General features: G+C 40.4%; 1 protein-coding gene and 1 pseudogene across 2 annotated transcripts in view; both read left to right on the top strand.

Moving 5' to 3' along the window:
- The window catches only part of CPED1 (cadherin like and PC-esterase domain containing 1), a 281,289-nt gene that overhangs the window by 241,803 nt on the left and 25,039 nt on the right, over positions 1-14,447 (top strand). For both annotated transcript variants that reach the window (XM_036328853.1, XM_036328852.1), the window contains 3 exons: positions 12,683-12,903; positions 13,450-13,551; positions 13,949-14,036. In XM_036328853.1, the coding sequence (XP_036184746.1) occupies positions 12,683-12,903; positions 13,450-13,551; positions 13,949-14,036 (411 nt within the window). The remainder of the gene's footprint in view (positions 1-12,682; positions 12,904-13,449; positions 13,552-13,948; positions 14,037-14,447) is intronic.
- On the top strand, positions 6,642-8,227 carry LOC118666471 (annotated as a pseudogene).

Raw genomic sequence — 14,447 nt, 5'->3', positions numbered from 1 at the left:
GGGAACAGAGGATGGAGGGAACAGACCAAGCAGGTTAGGTAGGCACTAGAGATGACTCTGAGTGTCTTATTTTTTTGTATGTTCTAATTTTTGCATCTTGGCTTATGGGAATTTGCAGACATACCTAAACATGCATATTCTAATGGAATAGTAGCCTTACTAACCTGAAGACTTTCAATTAATATAGGTTTTTGCAGTGAGAATCCTAGAGCTCCACTTATACCAGGAATAAGTAGTACAAACATGTCATGCTGCAAAAAGCAGAACTTTATTTTATACCCTAAGCAAGGCCAGCTTCAGCTTTGGGGATGCGCTGAACTGAGTTATCTTTCTTTGAAGGATCAGATTAAAAGGCAACAGAATTGGACTGGAAAAGTGAGAGTTATTGGAAACAACTACTTGAAAAAGTGTTACGCTCTTTTTGGAATTTCCAAGTAGCCATTTCTTTCCACTGAGTTTCCTTATGTCCTTATTATGATCTTTTACATCTTTTTACTACTGTGTTACATTGATGAATGTCAGACTATACTTGGAAATGCATGCACACCTGTGGGGAAGGAACAGGACGCACATTAACTGGGATTCTAAAAAGGGTTGAAGCACTAACCGGTTTGGCTCAGTGGATAGAGCATTGGCCTGTGGACTGGGGCGTCCCAGGTTTGATTCTGGCCAAGGGCATGTACCTTGGTTGCGGGCACATCCTCCCAGTAGGGGGTGTGCAGGAGACAGCTGATCGATGTTTCTAACTCTCTATCCCTGTCCCTTCCTCTCTGTAAAAAATCAATAAAATATATTTTAAAAAATAAATAAATAAAAAGGGTTCAAGTTTCCAGTAACTTTGACCAGTATTCCCAATAGCACTTGAGCAGGACCGTACTTTCTATACTTCAGTCAACAGTTACCTTTACTTGAGCGAAGTGAACAGGAGACTTGTCTGTGGGGGGAGATGGAACAAAGTTTCTCCTGGAAGCATTTGTATCCCGTTTCTATGGCATACTTGCTTGGGTATGGAGGTCAGGTACATGTGGGACTCTTTTTAAACTCTACATTTATCCAAATATGAGTTATTTTATCTTTAGGTTTTTGCATATATGTATAGGTTTTGTGATGTGTAATCATGTTGAATCAAAGCAAACTTAACTGAAAAATGTAAACTCTGCTTTCATTTATACTCTCACAGGTTTTAGATACACACCTCTTAATAGAATATGAATGGGGTTTATAAAAATGTATGAGAGCATAACTTTGTAATCATAGTGCGAAATATACAAGAAATGGTTTAGAAATGTGATCATCACATTTGCAACTGAAAAAAATGTAGGAGCCTTACCAAACTGAGTTAAACAAGCCCTTATTTAGTCTGTCAGTTGAAAACCTAGTTCAGAATTTAAACCACTAATAAAGTATCTGAGAGAGGAGTGCAGGTAGGAAAGGGAAATATAAAAAGGCAGTATTTACTGAACGTACTTACACTCAGCTTTAAAACAGGAAATGTAACTTACATTTTAAAGTAATGTTTGCAAGTTAAGTCATTTCGTGAATTTAAAGCTGTTTACATTTTTTTTAAGTGTGGCTACTCTATAATAAGATGTTCTAATATGTAAGTTCCATTATAGTTACAGGAATCACTCGTTGTTGCTTGTCAGTTTCAATAAAAAGGGGTGGATAAAAGAAAATGTATAGGTCATCCTCACTCTCACCAGGAAAGGATGACCTATACATTAATGCCCACAGTCATCATGGAAAGGCAATATAGATGAACAGGCAGCTAGAAGATCTATGTCTAGATGATATTGTTGAGTTGCTTGTTTTTCTGTTTTGGCCAAATTTCATGTGTTTGAGAGTGATTTCCCTAAATGTCCATTTATATTTGTTCTTGACCCCAAAGAACAGTTTGGTTGGTCATCTATAGCCAATGTAATCAAAATGCATCATTAGAAAACATTTGTTGTAATCATATTACATTGCTCAGAGAGATGTTTTGTTGAGCTAGATTTTCATTGTGCCCTAAATATAATTAGCCATCTGATCAGTTTCACCTTCATGAGAGCTCTGTCCCCCCTTGCCTCATTTAGAAATGGGTATTTTTCTTATGAGAGCGATGTTGATCAATCATGGGCTTATCAGAATCACTGTGAGCTTTCTAAATACACTTGGCCCTGGATTAGACAGAGTGAATAAAACTCCACTTTCATTCCTTTATGTACATATATAAAAGCTCTCCAATAAGTAGGCACTGCCTAAATTAATGAACAAATTGCTCCTATTGCAGTTCTATGTACCTTCCCCTCTTGGAAGGTTCCAGTGAATTCCAGTCTGAGTCCTGTTGGCATCTAATACACTTTATTGGATCTGAAGAAATATCCCCACTTCTGTGACTATTGAAGATAGGACTGATGGAGGAGGCAAAGGAGGAAGAAGGGAAGTGATTTTATAAAACAGTTCTTAGCCCTGCCTATTGACCCTACATATACTTAGTTCTTTCCCAGCCTCGACAGATCAAAAGAATCTAAGACGCTAACAAGACCCAAACAATTTGCTATCTTTATTAATTCAACCCAGATAGCGACCAGTAATTTTCTTTTTATTTCTTCATAACTTGACCTGCGAAGTTACTTTTGGTGATTCTGGAAAAGGAGGTAATGTAATAAACAGTTTCATGTTTAAGTATCACCATTGTTAGTTTCCTTCATTCATGATAAAATAAAATGGAATAAAAGTATCTTATATAATAAAAGCTTCATATGCTAAGTGTCCAACTGTCTGTTTGACCAGTCACTATGATGCACATTGACCACCAAGGGGCAGACACTCTGACCGGTAGGTTAGCTTGCTGCTGGGGTCTGGCCAGTCAGAACTGGGCCAGCCAGGCTGGATACGCCCTGGAGCCCTTCTGCGGTCCCTCGCCAGCCGGGCAACCTCTCTCAGTCCCTCCCCGGCTGCTGGCCCCGATTGGGACTGGGCAGGATGCCCTGGAGCCCTCCCATGATCCCTCCCCGGCTCCGATCATGCACCGGTGGGGTCCCTCGGCCTGGCCTACAAAAATCAGGCCGAAACTAGCTCTTTGACATCCCCTGAGGGGTCACAGATTGTGAGAAGGTGAAGGCCAGGCTAAGAGACCCCACTGGTGCACAAATCCGTGCACCGGGCCTCTAGTTTTATTATAAATTTAAATAAAAAATTCCCCAAATCTTGGTTATAGTTCCACAAATAAATGATATTCTTGCTATTATTTGTCCCAGGGCCCCTATTTCTCTATAAATAGAAGTTCTTTTATGCATCATGTGGATTGTAAATCAACCTTTCATGTACTTCACACTTTTGCTAATTCACAGGTGGAAAATCTGATTTTAAGTTTTAGTTTTCCCTCAGGAAAACATAGCCATGTAGGAGAACTTGTAAAGACTAGCTAAGTGTTCATCAAACTCATTTTCTCTTCCTCCTGGCACACAGTGGACTACATTTCTCTGTCTCTCTGGAAATTAGTTGTGTGGCTGTAGGACTGAGTTCTTTTTTTAAAAAATATATATTTTTAATGATTTCAGAGAGAAATGGAGAGGGAGAGAGAGAGATAGAAACATCAATGATGAGAATCATTGATTGGCTGCCTCCTGCACACCCCACATTGGGGATCAAGCCTGCAACCCGGGCATGTGCCTTTACCGGGAATGCATAGGTCAAGGCTCAACCACTGAGCCACGCTGGCTGGGCGATGACTGAGTTCTAACGAATGGCGTGTGATGTGTCCAGCTCCCGGGCTGGGCCCCCAGAAAACCTGGCAGCTCTTTACTCCTCCCCCCAATGGGCTGTCAGTGCTCAAGGAGTTCCTGGAAACCATACATGAAGAAGACACGATCCAGTCCTTCTGGGACTGAGTGACCTCCCTGCCCCCACGCCCTCACATACACCTGCCTAGAACCACCTGGACTGTTTTCCTGAGGGAGAAATAAAGTTCAATTTTGTTTAAGCCATTGTACCTTTAGGGACTCAATTTGTCACAGCACCTAATTTATCCTGTCTAATATAAGGACTGTCACTGAGAAATTAGAAATGAAAGTAAAGATAATTAGATAATTTTATGGCTCTTTAATAAGACTATTTGAAAATAAGCTTCAAACTTTACTAGAACCGAGAATCATGAGGTGTTTGTAGGTCCTGTGGCCCATGAAGATGTGGAAAAGAGTGGGGAAAATGCCTGCACTTACATACTTTTTGATGACTCACCGCATGGAGAGTCTCAGGAATGGAACAGATGCAAACCTTTTCTAAACACATCTTTGTCTCCAGTGATGAGCTGAGATCCAGGCTCTCCTGACACATCTGGACACAGGTGTTTCTGCTCTGCTCCAGCGCCCACCTTGATGGAGACAGCCTCCCCTCATTGCACGGCAGGGCCAGAAAAGAGATGCTGCACAGAAAAATGCAATTCCATCTTTGGAATAAAGTTGATCCTGTGATTTGGAATCCAAAATGTGATTAATATTATTCCTGTGATTGGTTTATTGAACCAAGGTTCAATCCCAACTCTCTTAAGCTATTGTTTTACATAAGTAAAGATAAAGCTTATTAAGCTGATTATCACTAAAATTTTTATACAAATTTTCAAAGTGGATTTATTGTTATTAATGCTGCTGTTGCCATTCTTTTATTATCATAAAAAGCCAATATATGTTCATTTTACAAAATACAAATGAACAAAAAAGTAAACTGTCATCTTTTTTTAATATATTTTATTGATTTTTTTACAGAGATGAAGGGAGAAGGATAGAGAGTTAGAAACATCGATGAGAGAGAAACATTGATCACCTGCCTCCTGCACACTCCCTACTGGGGATGTGCCTGAAACCAAGGTACATGCCCTTGACTGGAATCAAACCTGGGACCCTTCAGTCCGCAGGCCGACACTCTATCCACTGAGCCAAACCGGTTAGGGCAAACTGTCCTCTTCTTAATATCACGGCAGTCCTCGGGCAGTCAGACATCTTCCATAGCATCCCCAAGGTCCAAGTGTGAGTGCTCCTTCGAGCGAGAGAGAAGCCATATTGCCTTTAGGCTCACAAGTCACACAGCATCACTCCTGCCAGCCTCCACTCACTGCAGCAGTCACAGCACACTCAGGTTCAAGGGGGAGGGGATGCGGAACCCACCTTCCAATGGCAGAAGTGCCGGATAATTTAGGGACCATGCTGTAAAACCACCCCAGCTTTATTTGTGCCCTGGTTGCAAGTAACAGAAGTCTCAGGTAGGATGGGCTGAAGTAATAAGGACATGAGCTTTCTGGCATGACCAGGCATACAGAGGTAGAGACGTTCCTGGTTAGTTTAGTCACTCAATGATTTTTCAGAGCCCCTGTGCTTTCTGTCTTTCCATTCCATGCTCAGCATACCAGCAGCATTTGGTCTCATGGTCACACATAACTGCCGCAGTTCTGGTGTCACTAGGAACTGGGTCTCACATGCAAGGAAGAAGATGGACATGGACTTGGGTTGATCAATTTTCTTAGGAAGGCAAACCTTTCCTTCAAGTCCCCAGAAATCTCTTCATGCCTCAGTGGCCACCACTGGACCACGTGATTTCTCCATTGGCAAAAACTAGGGGAAAACCTGTCTGACATTTTTGTTGTCCTAAGGTGAAAAGTGAGTTCTGCAGAACGGAAAGGGGATGTGAATAATTGTTGGTAAGACAGTCCTTTCCGACTTCTTCTTCTCATGGTCCATGTATAAAAGATGATTACATTTATATGGCACAGTACAGGAAACTAGAGGTGGGTTTAGGGGGTGTCTTTATGGGTTTTGCTTAAAAATATATTGTCCTTATATAATTATAAGAAAATTAAATAGGTGTCAAAAATTACATTTGTAAAAAATTCAAATAAAACCTTTTTAAAACCAAATAAACTGCTATGATATCACCACTTCAAATATCCACAAATAAGTTTCTAGGCGCTTTTCTATGCATCCACATACTTTACTTTTACAAAAATGCATTCATTATTTCTCTCCTGATTGTAATCAGCTTTTTGGAAAAACTACTGTGACATCTTCCCCATCACAGTAGACTCAGATTACAATATCACTGTTAAAAGATGAAAGGAGTTCAAATATATAATTATACCTTAACATAATCAATCAAATAAACATTGATGTTATTTCAGATTTGTTTTTCTTTTAAAATATATTTTAATAGACTTTCTTAAATATTTCACATAAGTGGAATTTCTTCAAAGCTGCCAATTTATACACACAACAGCAACATTTACATTCATCCATTTGACAAGTGAGAATGAAGTTTTATGCCAGGCCCTATTCTGAACACTTTGAATTCAGCAGTTAAAAAAAAGTTTTAAAAAAAGAAAAAAATCTCTTTCTCCTGCTGCTTACACAGTAGTATATGAGAGGGTCCATTTCTCTGAACTCAATATCATTGGGGCTTTTCAAATTATGGCTAGTTTGATGGGGGGGATTATTTTATTGTTGTATTGCAAACATAGATATTTTTTTATACTTGCTTTCCTGATTATTTGTAGTTCATGATCGCATTTTCTTTCTTTGATTGCATATGCTAACCAACACCTGTGCCTGCTAACATAAGGCAATAATTTTCACAGGAGCAAAGAGTTATTTAAAAATTATATGGCCTTTTCACAACGGGTTTGCCGCCAGAACACAGGTGTCGTGAAAACCACCACTAACTCAAACCCAAGATGGGAAAGGAAAAGACTCACATCAACATTGTCATCATTGAACATGTAGATTCCGGCAAGTCCACCACTACTGGCCATCTGATCTACAAATGTGGGGGCATCGACAAAAGAACCATCGAGAAATTTGAGAAGGAGGCTGCTGAGGTGGGGGAGGGCTCCTTCAAGTATGCCTGGGTCTTGGATAAACTGAAAGCCGAAGGGGAGCACAGTATCACCACTGATACCTCCTGTGGAAATTCGAGACCAGCAGGTATTACGTGACCATCATTGATGCCCCCGGACACAGAGGCTTCATCAAAAACATGATTACAGGCACATCTCAGGCTGACTGTGCTGTCCTGAATGTTGCTGCCGGTGGTGGTGGATTTGAAGCAGGCATCTCCAAGGATGGACAGACCCGTGAGCATGCCCTGCGGGCTTAGATAGTGGGTGTGAAACAGCTGATGGTTGGTGTTAACAAAATGGATTCCACTGAGCCGCCCTCCAGCCAGAAAAGATACAAGGAAATTGTTAAAGAAGTCAGCACCTACATTAAGAAAATTGGCTACAACCCTGACACAGTAGCCTTTGTGCCAATTTCTGGTTGGAATGGTGACCACATGCTGGAGCCAAGTGCTAACATGCCTCGGTTCAAGGGATGGAAGGTCACCCGTAAAGATGGCAATGCCAGTGGAACCACGCTGCTTAAAGCTCTGGATGGCATCCTGCCACCAACTGGTCCAACTGACAAGCCCCTGCGCCTGCCCCTCCAGGATGTCTACAAACTTGGTGGTATGGGTCCTGTCCCTGTGGGCCGAGAGGAGACTGGTGTTCTCAAGCCCGGCATGGTGGTCACCTTTGCTCCGGTCAGTGTTACAACTGAAGGGAAGCCTGTTGAAATGCACCATGAAGCTCTTCCTGGGGACCATGTGGGCTTCAACGTCAAGAACGTGCCTGTCAAAGATGTTCGCCGTGGCCATGTGGCTGGTGACAGCAAAAATGACCCACCAGGGGAAGCAGCTGGCTTCACAGCTCAGGTGATTGATTATCCTGAGCCACCCAGGCCAGATCAGTGCTGGCTATGCACCGGTGCTGGATGGTCACACAGCTCATGTTGCTTGCAAATTTGCTGAGCTGAAAGAGAAGATTGCTCGTCGTTCTGGGAAAAAGCTGGAAGATGGCCCCAAGTTTTTGAAATCTGGTGATGCTGCCATCGTTGATATGATTCCTGGCAAGCCCATGTGTGTTGAGAGCTTCTGTGACTACCCTCCTCTGGGCCGTTCTGCTGTTTGTGACATGAGACAGACAGTTGCTGTGGGTGTCATCAAAGCAGTGGACAAAAAGGCAGCTGGAGCTGGCAAAGCCACCAAGTCTGCCCAGAAAGCTCAGAAGCTAAATGAATATTATTCCCAACACCTGCCACCCCAGTCTCAATCAGTGGTGGAAGAACGGTCTCCGAACTGTGTGTCTCAATTGGAGATTTAAATTTAATAGTAAAAGACTGGTTAATGATTACAATGCATCGTAAAACCTTCAGAAGGAAAGGAGAATGTTTTGTGGACCATTTGGGTCTTTTGTGTGTGTGGCAGTTTTTAAAATCTACTTTTTAATGGAAACAACATGACCAAAAATCTGTCACAGAATTTTGAGACCCATTAAAATAACAAAGTTTAGTGAGAAAAAAATAAAAATAAAAAAAATAAAATAAAAATTATATGGCTAGTTGTGAATATTTGTTATGGTGAATTTGACGTAGAAGTTGACCAACAAATTTCCTTCTAAATAATTCATCAAAATGAATGCTTTAAAAGATAGAAAGATTGAATATGAATCATATGACTGAAAAGAGCCACTCTAATTCTTGATATTTTTCAATTGTGTGTGTGTGTGCACTTAAAAAGCTGACATTTTGAAGTTAGACATCATCTAGTTAGGAATACCAATGAACCTCTTACAAAAACTGTCACCTACCGACAAAAAAAAACATTAAAGTCACAACTCCATCTTCATCGTAGTTATAATTTATCATCCCCCCTTCCCTAAATAGAATGATGCTGGGATAAAAATCATTCCTTAGAAAGCTGTCTTCACAGAGTGTGTCTACTGGGCTTGAGAAATGCCATCTAGGAATTTGCAGTATTTAGACGAACTCATTTTGCAGATGGCGGTGGCAACACTGCCTTCTCCCATCCAGGTGCCTCTTGTCAGTCACCCATCAGCAATGGAGACCTGCCGGGCAGTTCTCAGTGCTGGCTTGCACAGGTCTCCTCCAGTTCTCTCTCCCAGAGCTTCAGTTTCACCTTTCCCCCCACAAGTGCTGTAGCAGGTTTGGGAGGGCAAGCAAGAGACTGTTGTGATTAAGACATCTCCCGCCTTCTCTGACCTGTTCTTTAGATGAGCTCATTTAAACGGCCTTGCAATGCACTGGAAGGCACCCTGGCAGAGCTCAAAATCGCTGCTTGCGTTCCCATGTCCTAATGCTAGTTCACGTTCCTGGTGAGCTTACTGGGTGTCAGGAATCAGACAAGCCTTTTAAATCTCACCGGAGTCCTCAAAGGTGGACTACTGACATCCCCCTGTTGCACATAAAGTGATGAATTCCTGCGGAGGTCACAGAATTTGCCTTGGACAGTCTAGTTAATAAATTACAGCACCTAGAATTCTGAGACATGACTCTTTGCTTCTGACATAGTTTGGCGGATTGCATCTTCAAAAGACTGCTAATCTAGATGTCTTTTCTCGCAGGAACATGCGGCTACTTTGATTTTTTTTAACCTCTGTATTTCTCTCTGGAGCCCAGTCTACAGACACCAGTGATCTGACTGGCTGCCTGGAGAGACCTAGGAGGGACTGTATCTTGATACTAAAATAAAAAGAACCTGTAAGAAAAACCTCTGGTGGCAATCTAGTTTGAAAGCTAGATCTTAAAGGCCCATTATAGGTATTATTAGCTGAATTGTGTTCCCGCTCAACCAAATTCATACGTTGAAGTCCTAACTCCCAGTGCCTCTGAAGGTGACTGTACCTGGAGTGAGGGCCTTTATAAAGATAATTAGGGTAAAGTAAGGTCATATGGATTAGCTGTACTCCAATATGACTGGTGTCCTTATATAAAAAAAAAAAAAGATTAGGTCATAGATCAGTGATGGCGAACCTTTTGAGCTCAGTGTGTCAGCATTTTGAAAAACCCTAACTTAACTCTGGTGCCGTGTCACATATAGAAATTTTTTGATCTTTGCAACCATAGTAAAACAAAGACTTATATTTTTGATATTTATTTTATATATTTAAATGCCATTTAACAAAGAAAAATCAACCAAAAAAATGAGTTCGCGTGTCACCTCTGGCATGCGTGTCATAGGTTCGCCATCACTGTCATAGACACACATAGAAGAAAGACCATGTGAAGACCTAGGAAGAAGGTGACCATCTATCTACCAAGAAGAGGGGCCCCCAGAAGCACCCAACCACACAAATACCTTGATCTTGGGTTTCTAGCCTCCAGAATCATGAAAAAAAAAAATTCTATCTAAGTCACCCAATCTGTGGTACACTGTTATTGTAGCCCAGCAGTCTAATACAAATGGAATTGTGTAATTACTAATATCTAAAATTAAGAGCTTTCCTGATTATTCAAAGTTCTCTTGTAAAAATCAGAAATCTTGGCCAGTAAGAGGGATTTCGATAATTCTTTTTTATGCTGGAATTTTATTGCCCCAAATAGAACTCGACTGAGAGGATCAGTGATTGAGGCCTTGACACCTTAAGTTATTCAGCTTAGCCTGATGATGCTTATGGTAACAGTGTTTGATCCAAAGGCAAGTTGCAGGTGCTCCCTGGATTTCTTCATACGGATTTCTTCAGCTGGATTTCTTCATACGGCTACAGAAATACTTACCACAGAAAGAACATACCTTTGCAGAGTCTCACTAAGTTTCCTGTGGACGGGCAAGTGCAGTGGTGCCTGGAAATTATGGCAATGACTGCTATTAAAATCAGAAGTAGGTGCATAGCTCGTGGAAATAGAAAAACCAACAAAGAGAGGAAAAAAAAACTAAAGAACATAATAAACCTATCCAAAAACATTAAGACAAAAATCCCTTTGACTTTCGGTTCAAGAAATATTTTCTTTTCAAGCCAGTTTATAAGTCAAATATGTATCATAACAAAGTCGTTAAATTTATTTGTATTTTTTATTTACAAATTTATTTGTATTTGTATTTAAAGAGGAAGGGAGAGGGTTAGAGACAGAAACATCGATGGGAAAGAAACATCAATAGTTTGACTTCTGCATGCCCCCTACTGGGGAATCAAGCCTGCAACCTGGGAATCAAACCAGTGACTCCTTGGTTCCTGGGTTGGCACTCAACCAATGAGCCACACCGACTGGACTCAATAAGTGCTGTTAAAGTTCATGCATTGAACTGTAGGGGAAAATAGAATTTAGATATAAAATACTTCATGATATGATGTGAGAAAAAAAGAGACCCAAAAAAGCCATAATTTCATGTAGTCTTCGGTAAAACCTGCAATGGAAATAAAAACTGTAATGAAATCAGAGGACAGAAAAGGTCATTCTGGCTGGGACATCTGTGTCGGGTCTGGAGGTGTGCAGCATTTACTCAGGTGGCGATGCAGAGAGAGCGAAGCTTTCTAGGCAGGTGGATTAGCACGAGGAAAAACAGATGCTGTTGAGTGCAAATCGTGCTCAGTGAAAAAGTGGGAATCTGAGAGGGAGCATTGAGAGGATGGGGCCATTGACTTTGCACTTGGAGGTTAGGGACCTGGGTTTGAGTCTTGTGTTCCCCATTTACTAGATTTATGACTTCAATCTCCCTGAGCCTCAAATTGCTCATCTGCAAAACAGAACTAATAGTTCAGTCCTCACAATTATGATGATTAAAAGTGAGTACCGTGTGAAATCTCCACCTAGCAAAGCCTGACATGCAGTAACAATTCAGCAAATGTTAGCTGAAAGAGGTTAGACTTGATTCTAATGGAAATAGGAGCCAATAAGGTTTTGAGCATGAAAGTAAGATGACCAGAGCTAGGCATTTGGAAATGTATCCTAGTAACACAGTGTGCAGAATGAATTAGAAAGGGCAGCCATTGTGCAAGAAGGAAGGCCCGCCCATTAGGAAAACATTAGCAACAATAGCCCAGCTTTGAAGTGATGGGGGCCTGAAGCAGGGCTGTGCTGGGGGAATGGGCAGGAGAGTATGGGTGGAAGAGATTCCATGTAAACGGCACTAGGATCTGCACCTGGGATATAAATAGCTGTTCAGAAAAGCAGATCCTAGTCCTGTGGCTTTTTCTCAAGTAGTGGCATGACCTCCTCTGAGCTATGTAACCTCCGTGGATTCCAAATTTGCTCATGTATGCAATAAAAAGAGATTAGGAAATCTCTAAGTATTCTTACAGCACTAAACTCCTTTGTGCCTATTTGAATCAATAAAACTTATTAAGTTGATTAGATGAGAAAGTAAAGATAGAGGAGACAGAGAATTTGAACTTGAAGCAAGACGCTTTAAACATATTAGTGTGTCAGTAGATTGTCATTTCTAGGCATATGGAAAAGAAAAATAAACAGGTTTGGGGAAAATACACTGAGTGGCCAGATTATTATGACCACCTGACGTTTGTAGGCAAATTAGCTATAATTTCACACTGAAGTTGCTAGAGGGCCAGACCATTATAAATAGGGAAGCAGGTTGTTTACCATGACAGTAGAAGTGATTTTTTTTCTGAAGATATGGGTAAACACGAGATTTAACAGCCTTTGAACGAGGGATATATATATATATATATATATATATATATATATATATATATATACAGTATATATATACTGTATATATATATGTCATTTCTAACAGTTTGAAGGGCTGTCCTTCAAACACATAGACATATGGATTTATGAATATTCAACAAAGTATTTTATATTATATGCTACACCATGTAAACATCATATTTGAAAGCAAATTTTTTTTTAATTTATAGATTCTTTTCATTGGCGATTCAACCAACAGAGGGATGATGTACTATCTGATTGAAAGACTGAACGAAACCTTGCAGGAATGGCAGAAGGTGCATGGCACTAAGTTCTACCACAATGTCAATGGCGGGAAGACTTTGATCAGTTATTCCTACTATCCTCAGTTCTGGATGAGCCCTTCATTGAGACCAACGTTTGAAAAGGCCCTTGAGCATCTCCTGCAAAGGTACAATGGAACCATCGAGAAGAGCACAGTGCCACACGCACTTGTTTCTCACTAGTGGTCATAATTGCTCACCCTACATCAGTGGTTCTCAACCTTCCTAATGCCGTGACCCTTTAATACAGTTCCTCATGTTGTGGTGACCCCCAACCATAAAATTATTTTCTTTGCTACTGTTATGAATCGTCACGTAAATATCTGATATGCAGGATGTATTTTCATTGTTACAAATTGAACATAATTAAAGCATAGTGATCACAAAAACAATATGTAATTATATATGTGTTTTCCGATGGTCTTAGGCGACCCCTGTGAAAGGGTCGTTCGACCCCCAAAGGGGTCGCGACCCACAGGTTGAGAACCGCTGCCCTACATCAAAGGTGCTGAAAAGCATAAAGCAAGTAATATGGCTGAAAACGAGTTGGAAATGACAAAGAGGTCCTGTGATCAGGATGTCAGATATGGTTCAATGAAATGTGAGGCAATGCTGTTAAAATATTTACCATCTGTTTCAAGGCAACATGTGTTGTTTTTCTTTCTGGATTTCAGGTCACGTCCTCTAGAGAATTCGGGCCAGACTGTATTGGTCGTTGGTGGTGTTCAGTGGCTTAATTCCAATCATCTGCAAATTATTCACAAGGTTCTGAAAAGGTACATTTCTGTAACAGTAATTGTCATTAGGATTCTAAGTAAAAAAATAAAATTACTCTTGATTTGATGGAATTTTATCAAGATTTTAAAGACCAACTTGTTTAGAATTGAGTATTTAAAGTCTTGTTTAAAATATTTCAAAATACCTTTGTATCCAATCACAAGATGGCTCTTCAGTATCCAAATTTACATTTACTACAGATCAACACACGCCCACTGACATGTAAAACTCTATCCACACAAAAAAATGAGCATACATCAAATCTATAAAATAAGAAATTAGTCCTGTCTGCCAATTGCCACATTCTAAAGAACTTTCATGTATTTGTTTATGTAAACATGATCATCTAGAAATATAATTGATGCTCTTGACTTTAGAATTCTAATTATTTCACAGGGAAAATTTACTCAATATCCTTGTGATCATCAAAACTTTGGGAATCGGATTTCATCTGCCAGTGGATGGAGTGCATTTCTTAACACAGGTAAGGCCATTTCGCCCAGGCTGTGTGAACTTCATGCTTCCTGTCTTTGTTGATGTCTGAAAGGCACGATATAATATTTAGCAACCTTTATAAAAAATCAAGGGAGATAATATACTTGTGGATTATGATTTTAAATCAGTTAGAATTATTCCTGGAGATAAGGAGCCCATAATCCATGTGGGTTGTACGTACTTTGAGTTAATAAAAGAAGAAAGGGGGTGCCAAACTATGAAAAAGTAGGAACTGAGGGTAGATGAGAGAGACTGTGCTTTAGGCACCTCCTTACCCTACTAATGTTTCAGACACCTTTGGAGGCTCATGCTGAAACCACAAATGAAATTGTCAGTATCAATGAATACTTTGGGAAAGAGTGGTGTTTTTTTTTGAAGATGATGTCTGACTGATTGCTTT

This window comes from Myotis myotis, unplaced genomic scaffold, assembly GCF_014108235.1.
Source record: "Myotis myotis isolate mMyoMyo1 unplaced genomic scaffold, mMyoMyo1.p scaffold_m19_p_11, whole genome shotgun sequence".
Taxonomy (NCBI): Eukaryota; Metazoa; Chordata; class Mammalia; order Chiroptera; family Vespertilionidae; genus Myotis; species Myotis myotis.
The sequence above is the reverse complement of the archived record's forward strand: the minus strand, read 5'-3'. Positions and strand labels throughout refer to the sequence as shown.